At 37.1% G+C, this 9827-nt stretch overlaps 1 protein-coding gene across 1 annotated transcript in view; it reads left to right on the top strand.

Annotated features, from left to right (window-relative positions):
- The first annotated feature begins 7869 nt into the window (after positions 1-7869).
- Positions 7870-9827, top strand: part of LOC106330473 — a 4512-nt gene continuing 2554 nt past the window's right edge. The window contains exons 1-2 of the mRNA XM_013768930.1: positions 7870-8527; positions 8720-9785. Of these exons, the coding sequence (XP_013624384.1) occupies positions 7870-8527; positions 8720-9785 (1724 nt within the window). The remainder of the gene's footprint in view (positions 8528-8719; positions 9786-9827) is intronic.

The raw sequence follows: 9827 nt of genomic DNA on the forward strand, positions 1-9827 counted from the left end.
TAATAGCTGGAGGAGATAGTCCTTCATGTGATGAAGATGTCAAAAGTAGGAATTAAAACAAACAAAAATGAATCAAAAGTTACTTTATGGAATTGAAAATTTTGATGAAATAAATTATGTGATATAATATTAGTAGGATTTAGAAATAACAAAGAAGGAGGAGACTAGTGTTTTTCTCCTTTGTCTTTGCTTCTACATCAGCATCTAGATCGATTCAATATTATTATTAATTTAATTACGAAATATATTTTGTTTTAAGATAATTTTCCTAATTATCCCCATATATATGTGTAGGCCGGGGCATAATATCCGTAACCCGAAATCATAACCGAACCCGAACCGAAAAACCCGATCCGTATCCGGTCCGAAATGTAAAAAATATTCGAATGGATCTTATAAGGTGGTATAAAACATATCCGAACTTGAAGTGTTATTAACCAAACCCAAACGGGTAACCCGAAAAACCGAAAAAACCAAAAAATCCGAAAAGATATCCGAAGAAACCGATCCGAATGTCCAAAATAATATACAATATAATTATATGAAAATATATATTTCAAATATTTAATTTCATATTTATTTTGATATGTTATCTAGCAATAAGTATTTAAAATTTAAATAACTACCTTAAATACTTAATTATATATAAATAAATATCTATTTTTTATGTTTTACTTTTAAATTTTAGATTTTATTTCGGTATATCCGAACCGATCCAATATAACCCGAGTCCGAATGATATATGATTACTTTATGGATTCTATGATATGATACAAAACCGATCCGAACCCGATGTGTTATATCCGAACCCGACTCGTACTTGCAAATTTATTAGAATGGAACCTAGGAGGTGTTATAAAAAAGAACCGAAATCCGAAAACCCGATCCGAACGTCAACGGGTATCCGAACGCCCAGGTCTAGTACTTAGGTAACAATATCCAGCTATACAGCATGTACCTTGACAAGCAACCAATCATTAGTCTTACACTATGGATATATGGCGTAAAAGGAAGACCTATCAAAACGCTATTTTGGGCTTTTATTTATTTGCTGTTTTGGAAAAACGAAATCCGAAAAACTCGATCTGAATGCTAACGGATACCGGAACGTCCATGCCTATATATGTGTAACATGTAAACACCATAAATGATAATGTTTTCTTAGCCGCCCCCACCCTTTGACTCTTTGTCTCATACTCCCTCTTCCCCCAAATCCTCCCTCCCTTAATTCTCGATTCGAGGCTGCGATCATATAACTTGATAATATTGTATTACATTCCATTAATATGGATGATCTATTTAAAAAAAAAAAATTAATGAATTTGCTAAGTTGAAATAATAAGATGGATATATATAGAATGTATTTTGTAGTATGATTTCATGAGTTGCATTAAATTATCAGTTTATAATCATTTTTTTATTCTATTGTCTAAAAATAGATATATTATACAGAACTCGGAAATGTATCCTATATAGGCTACTACAGCTTTATGTTAAAATTAATCGTTGTCTTATCACTGTTTATTACTTCCAGTGTCTGTTAATTTTTTTTAATTCCGCCATCATGGTTCTATTTCTAGTAATTTTATACGCATAATAATTATTATTATTTTATGATACTGGACGCTATAGAATTTCGTTCCTAGCGAGAATACTAATATTGTCTAATCTCTTATAATATCTGATCCGCAGTTTAGGTCCTTAAGGAGTATGATTTACTTATCTAATATAAAATAGTAAATCATTTGGCAAAAAAAATGTATAGTAATGGCTACAACATTGCAAATACTTTTAATCAATTATTATAATGTAGTGAAATGGATTATTTTATGTATATATGTATTATGTGTATGCATTGTTACACCTTTTTTGGCATTATTTAACTTATTACATATGATTTCACAAAAGCTTGAAGCCCAACTTGCATGACAACTTACGAATAGGAAAGAAAGACCGGTTATGTGTACTTTTATTGCATGCATGTGATAAGACCTGGTCGATGCCAAAAAGAAAGAAAGACAAAATATGGTCATCAATAATAATGAAATAATTCAATAATTCAAACTTTGAACCAATAAATGACTGAATTAGACTTGTATGTACTACGTACGTAAATATACAGTCAATGTATTGGCTAGTAATTGATTTTGTAGTATAGTACATATGATTGTATTATATGTTGTCGAGATAGCTAGAGACAAATACTTCGAATGTTTGGTGATGGAAATGTGTGAATTAACTAAGAATTTATAATTCATTTATATACACAAAAAATCCTATTGAACAATATCTCACTGGTCAATATCAGTATATATATACTACTCGAACCCATTTACGATCCCGAATTTCCAGACAGATATTCGCTTTATTAGTTAAGGCTGATTGAATTGCTAACTGAAACATGAGAAGACTACTATTTTGATTTTTTTATGTATCGTCTAACTGAAGTATATTGTGATAGTTTTTTTCAAAAAAAGAGAGTATATTCTGATAGTTTGATAACGGATAGGCCATCGTCATTGTTAATTATGCCAATTAAAAAAATCATTAACATACATATTTTTTAGATCAAATTAAAGATCAAAACAAAGCATGAATAATTTAACAAAAGAGTAGCAATAGCATCTAGTATTCGCCAATCGAATAAACGTTCATGTCCTGGATAAAAACGAATAGACATATCCGCAGTATATCAAAATATCCAAGATAAATATTCAATTCCATACTGTCCAAAAAGCATTACCAATCATAGAATCACAATTGGTGGATGTTGAATCACTTGCTATTTAATATTACCCTTTTGAAAAGGATAGGAGTTAATGATATGTACCAAAAGAGATGAAAGAAAGGTATAGATATTGAATTTTGTGAGAGTGAATTCGGTTATGGTTGGTGAACAAAATTTTGCCAACCCTCGGAGAAAATTTACCACTATCATGTTTATGGACATTAATAGTTTTCTGGGTCATGTTTGATATATGCATGGTCTATCAATCTCACAACAATTTTTTTTGTTTAATTAAAGGGATTATAAGATGACAAAATTTCAAACTTAGGGTACAATAATGAATTGATAAAAGGGTTTGTTAATTCATTTAAACATGCAGCCACTTAGCAATCATGCAGTATTAATATTGAGCCTTGTGACGCCTGTTCAATGGACCCGAAATCAAAATTTAATCAAAGATTTGATAGGGATGTTATAAATCTAGCAATTATAAATTCAATAATGAATTTACTATTAACACTTATTTTCCACGGCAGCTGAGATTAAGGAACAAGAAAACTCACTACCTCTTATTATGTGGCGTCACAATCTTTGGGCCTTATTGTATAAACGTATGTGGTTAACAGTGTTTTTTCTCCAATCTTTTATGTACAATAAATATTGGTTAAATTGGGTGTATTGTTTAGTAATTTAGTTTCTTTCAAAACAAGTGAAATACGATTGAATATAGTTCCTTAACATCGTGCTAACCTATTATTAATAATACTCATAAACGAGTAAGCATGCAATGAGTTGTAACTTTAAATTGGTTATTTGCAAGCTTATATATGAGCAAAAGGCTTCTAGAGGAGTTCTAAAAAAAAGGCTTCTAGAGAAACAAAAACAAGTTGACTTGACTTGTGATGGTTAATTAAGGGTTAAAAGTCAAAGCACTTGGAAAACGTAAAGTCTTCAAATTATTGAGGTATTATTCACTCTGTTTATATGCTTTTGTGGAATAAAATATGTATCGTCATGGATAAAATATCTTTATTTATGGAAAAGTAAAATGAAGTTTGAACTTTGAAGCTAAGGGTAATAAAAACAAAGAAAAAAAAACAGTGTATATTTCAACAACAATAGTAGGAAACATAAATTGGTCTTCCAGCATAGCCCATTCCTTCTTTTTCAATTTCCCCATAAAAAGTAATAAACCCCTTAAAATATGTGTATTATTGAGCTTCTTATAATGTCATTGCCAATTTACCATGCATATATACGACATGACATAACCAAACGGTGGTAATCTAGCGGCAATTTTTTAGGGTTTAGTGTGTATCCACATCAGTCATGGATTCGATTCCCTCTATGAACCAAATTATCATCACTTGGCCAGTCTTGGCTTGGGCTTCGGTCCAAGTTGTTCACATGGTGGATCGTAACAGATGATCGGTTTACCCCTGACATTAGTCGGAAGGTATTCCAAACTCAGATCAGACAGTGTGGTAGCCAGTTCACTCTGTAACACTAAGTGTGTTCCTCCCGAAGCCGACCGGATCAGTCGATAGAGTTTATCAAAAAAATAATATATATATATATATATATATATATATATATATATATATATATTTTTGACATGACATTTACGCTAACACATCCTATCTTTTTTTGCTCAATAAAGCCTAGGGTTCTTTTTAGTTTGTTTTGTCCTAAACTTTCAATAATAACCATAACATTTGTGTTACGAATACTCCCTCTGTTCTGAAATATAAGATGTTTAGAATAATCTTTATGTTCCACTATATAAGATGTTCTCATCTTTTTAGGTAACTTTAAATTTATCAAAAACTGTGTAGCCAATCAAATTTAATAGTTCTATTTTGTAATTGGTTGAGTAGTTTTTAGTTTATAATTTTAATGATAATTTCTATGTAAAAAATAATTTTCTTAATAAGTGTGTACTACCCAAAACATCTTACGTTTAAGAACCGAGGGAGTAGTTAAATATTAGATACTGTGGTTTGCAATTATTTTGTAGTTAGGACATGCTGAACTAGGAGAACTTTTTAGCCTTTTAAAGATATTTGTTGTTGAATTGATATTTGTAAATTTTTATTTATATATATATTTCTGCTCAATATTGTATTCAAGGATCTGTGAAACTCATCCAGGATTCATATCATATAGATGATAATACATACAACTACAAGATTGACTAAAATTGAATGATCCATTAAAAACAACTTTTTGAGGATTTTGAGGAGAAAGACAATTGTCAAACAAAGATGGTAAAGGTTAAGAAGAGGAAGGTCACTGTAATATATATCAAGGCATCTTTCTTTCTTCTTTGATTTTCTCCTCTTTTCATAAATCATAATGGTACTTTTCAGGACCCATTTACTTTTTGGAAGTATTCTAAATTAAAGATGAAGAAAAGGAAGGTGAGTTCTACTTCTATGATATGACTCTCGTGACAAGTATACACTCTTTTTGTTACACTATATCCAGAAAATAATTTAATACTCCCATAAAACATGTTCCTATAACGTAATCATGAGATAATTGTGACATCCTTTTGCATGAAGTTCTACGTCTCCTCGTGTATCTAGAAGTTTAAATGAGTTTTGATAAGCTCTTCCTCAAGTATATACCATTAAAAATCATTCTCTAAATAAATTCATAAGAATTCCAGAAACATATCGATTACTTGGAGATTGATTTCAGAAATTAGTAGTGAAGAAACCCATTAAAAAAAAAAAAAAAAAAAGGTCGAGTATCTTTTGGGTGGTCGAGTCGCGGACGATCAAATTGTTTTTGTCTGAACCATGAGTCAAGTATCCCACTAGACAATGGTTAGACAATGTGGTATATTTACTTAAAGGACGTTTGAAGCATGACATTTTTGGAAGCACAACAGGAAGATCGGAAATTGGGCAAAAAACCCTAATTTCGGTATTATGGAATTTTTCAAAGAAGCCGGAAACTCGGGAAATATTTTCCATCAAGTCAGGATTCATTTGGAGCTTATTAAAAATAATCAGATCATCAGAACGGGCGTCGAAAAATATTGGGAGTGATCGCAGGACGAAAAATTCACTGGAAGGCCGATATCGGACAATTGACCGAGAAGCTCGAGGTGGCTAGATGTGTGTGTGTTCAGGACGTGGTGACAAGCTCCTGTCAGTGTCTGTGTCAAGGGAAGCAGGAGGTGTTGCAGTATATGCAACCTGTACATGCAAGTAGACATGTGGAGCACGAGGTGGAACGGCCAAGCACGAGGTGTTGCGATGCATGCAACCGAAGCATGCGGCCAGCCATGTGTGAGATGGTGTGTCGACCTGCATGCACTTCAGTCATGCAGCTGGCCATCTGGACGTGGGTGTGTCATCCTGCATGAGACTGAGACATGCAGCCAGCCATGTGGAGCACGAGGTGTCGCCGCGCATGCGTCCGGAGCCATGCAAAGCGACACACGGGCTGACACCAACCTGAATCTGATTGGTTGCTGTCTCCTATAAATACCCCACGACCCCAAATCATTTCTTCACATCCAGACCTGTTCAAAGCCACTTAAAAACGTGAGAGAAAAGTAGAAAAAGAAAGAAAGAGTTTTCGAGGTTTTTCGAGAGTTTTAGAGAGTTTTTGAGGTCAATTCTCTACTGATTTCGAGTCAGCACCTAGGGAAAGTTCTGTCCAACTGAAGATCAATCAAGTGAAGATCAGTTCATATGGGAAGCACGTCAACATGGGTAGAGAGAGAGATAGAGAGAGAGAGAGAGAAAGAAAGAAAGTGGTCGATGTAGAGTATGGTCGATTCTGAAGGCCGATACTCCACCGAGAAGCAAGATTATGTCCAATCGGCGATTCTCTACGATTGTGAGGTGGAAGCTATGTCCAAATGAATTCGTCCAGGTCAGTCATATTCATTGAGAGTCAATTGGAGTTGCTGTCCGGAGTTAGTTCAGGTCCACGGGTTCAGATCAGTCGAAGTTCTGCTCGATACTCCGCCGAGAGGTCCGAAGAACTGTCCAGAAGCTAAAGAAGGTTCTGTCCGAGTCCGAGTCCAGATCAGTCAGTCGAGGCCTGTCAGTTTCTTCATGATGAAGCCGAGGTTATGTCCAAGTCGAGATCAGTTCAGTTCAGTCCAGTCAACTCGTCCATTGGGTTTTGGCTAAGTCCTCTCCGATCAACCAGCTGCCTCTCGCCTAGAACACTGTGAGTTGGCTTGTTTGAATTCCACTTGGAATTTAGGGTAGATCGACTCTGCATATAAATTAGAATAATCACGTTAGTGGGTGATAGAGTCCTTAGGGTTATTTTATTTATGGAACCGGACTCAGTTTAGCAAGGGCTAAGCTGAGATGAAAGGAATTAAGACTGATTTAGTAACCTCTCTAGGACTAGGGCTAGGATGCATCATATTTTCTATTCTTGCGTGTTGATATGGTTGATTGCAGGTTCCTGTTATCTTTAAAAATCGTTGCATAGCAGGGAGGCTAACTATCTGGGTAACGGTTTGATTAAGTCGATTGCATGTTAGATTTAATTAAATGCTTTCTCGTGTAATAAATCTCGTTGATTGAGGTTAGTCAGCTCTTGGTAAGGGAGTGACTAACTGGTTGAGTTGCTAGATTTAGGTTATTTGGTTACGTGTTAAGAATCCAAGTGAGTCAGTCATGAGTACGTGTTTGGCCAAAGAATCCTACTTAGTTTCTAGAGCCAAGTATTTTCCTTAGGAATTGAGATTTGTAGAGTGTTAGGTAACTCGCAAGTGTGTGAGATAGAGTTGAGAACCTCGTGGTGGTTCTACTCTTGGCAGGTCATTGCTTCCTTAAATGGTACCACTAACCCAGTCGTGGTCCGAAAAGTGGTGGGCTCGGTTTAACTTGGCTTGATCACCAAGGCTGAGTGTCACACGCGGATGTGACAGCCCCCGGCGAGTCCGATAGAGGACCGGGGCACGGCGATTCCGATTGAGGACCGTGACCGGGTGATTCCCGAGCGCCTACGCCTGTGTGGTGTAATAGTGAAGGGATTTCCGGTGTCCCTTATGCCTAGAACGGTTCAGGGGCGTTACATAGGTGGTATCAGAGCATGGTTTCGTCCATGCGTGACACAAGTGCTTTTTAATGATTTTATCGAGTCAAAGGAGTCGCAAAAAGATGATTAGGAAACCAGCCGCTTCCCGTAGTAGGAATATGACTTACCCTTTTGATTGTGTGCAGATGGCTAATCGCGGGACAGGTGATGATGGACGAGGTCGGATATGGGGAGAGGGTATGGATTGGACATGCGGAGAATTGGGTTACAGATCAGATCAGGAGGATGGAAATGGCATCAGTGAGATGTTTGGACACGATAGGACCCCTCTGCAGAGAACAAGATCTTTTCCTGTGTACGGTAACAGGACTAGAGTGAGGAAAGACAGTTTGGCGAGCATTGGCCCAAGTCATAATTGGGACCGGAGACATCAACATGATCAATCCGTTCAATCACACCCAAGGCCAGATCAGAGTGATCAGCTGGGACATATTTCGAGGTTTTGTCCCAAAAATCAGCGGAATAACCCATGGAGTAACCAGCAGGGTTATTCATCGCTGAGGATGGAAGATGTTACTTGTTTCTTTTGTGGAAGGAAGGGCCATTATGCATCGTCATGTCCAAACAAGCCAATCCCTGCGACCCCTCTCGCGATCCGAGCTCCTCCTAGCCGTCCAGCTATTGAGCCAGCACCAAAGAAGCAAAACCTAGGAGGTAGAGTTTATGCCTTAGGTGTAGAAAACCCAGACAATGCAGGACCGTCAAGCGGTCCCATCACAGGTATTGGGTGCTTAACCTCCTCTGTTTATTGAATGGAATTTAGTTGTTGAAACCTAGTTAGTATGCTGGTTAAGTATAGATTGCTTGATCGCTAGGTTGCGCGTTTAGAAATTTTGGATTGATGATTGATGGTTGTGCGAATTTTGATTAGTTTTTGTGATTGAGATATTGTTGATTGGGTTACTGTGGCAGGAACCATACATGTTGCTGGTAAACCCACACATGTATTGTTCGACTCGGGGGCAACACATAGTTTTGTGACCCCTGAAGTAGCTGCCCGGTTTTGGGATTGTTTTGTGGTTGACAGGATAAACGTGGCCGTCTTGACCCCCGCAGACCGAACCCTTCAAGCAGATCAGTGTATCAAGAATGTTCCATTGGTCATTCAAGGCAAAGAGTTTGTGGCAGATTTGTTAGTCGTGCCTTTGAAAGGGTACGAAGTAATCCTTGGAATGGATTGGTTATCGGGCTACAGAGTTCAGATCGACTGTGGAAAGGGAAGGTTGTTGTTTGGCAGAGGCAAACGACCAGAGATGGTGTACTATGGAATCAGTCCTAGTATGACCGTGTCTTTGGTAGCAGCAATGAGAGTACAAGATTTGTTTCAAGATGGGGAAGTATATTTGGTGACCTTATCGGTTAGTGGAGGAGCCACTAATGATGAAGTTAAGGTCGAAGACATAGAAGTGGTCCAAGAGTTCGAGGATATCTTTGCACCACTAAAGGAATTACCTCCACCTCGGAGTAGTCCCTTTACGATCAATTTGGAGCCTGAAGCAAAACCTATAGCTAAGGCACCATATCGGATGGCACCTGCGGAGTTGGCTGAATTAAAGAAGCAATTGGAAGATCTATTGGAAAAGGGATTCATTCGATCAAGCTCTTCACCTTGGGGAGCTCCTGTGCTATTTGTGAAGGAAAAGGACGGAAGCATGAGGTTGTGTATCGATTATCGTGGTATCAACAACATCACGATAAAAGATAAGTATCCTCTTCCGAGGATAGACGAGTTGTTAGACCAACTAAAGGGAGCTAGTTGGTTTTCGAAGATTGATTTGGCATCAGGGTATCACCAAATTCCTATTGCCAAGTCAGACATCATGAAGATGGCGTTTCGGACGAGGAATGGGCAGTACGAGATTGTAGTTATGCCCTTTGGTCTAACGAACGCACCTGCGGTTTTCATGCGTTTGATGAATGAAGTGTTTCACGACTACCTCGACAAGTTCGTGATCATTTTCATTGATGACATCCTGGTGTACTCGAGAAGTAAGGAGGAGCACAAAGAGCATCTGAGACT

This window comes from Brassica oleracea, chromosome C3 (genome assembly GCF_000695525.1).
Source record: "Brassica oleracea var. oleracea cultivar TO1000 chromosome C3, BOL, whole genome shotgun sequence".
In the NCBI taxonomy this organism is placed as follows: domain Eukaryota; kingdom Viridiplantae; phylum Streptophyta; class Magnoliopsida; order Brassicales; family Brassicaceae; genus Brassica; species Brassica oleracea.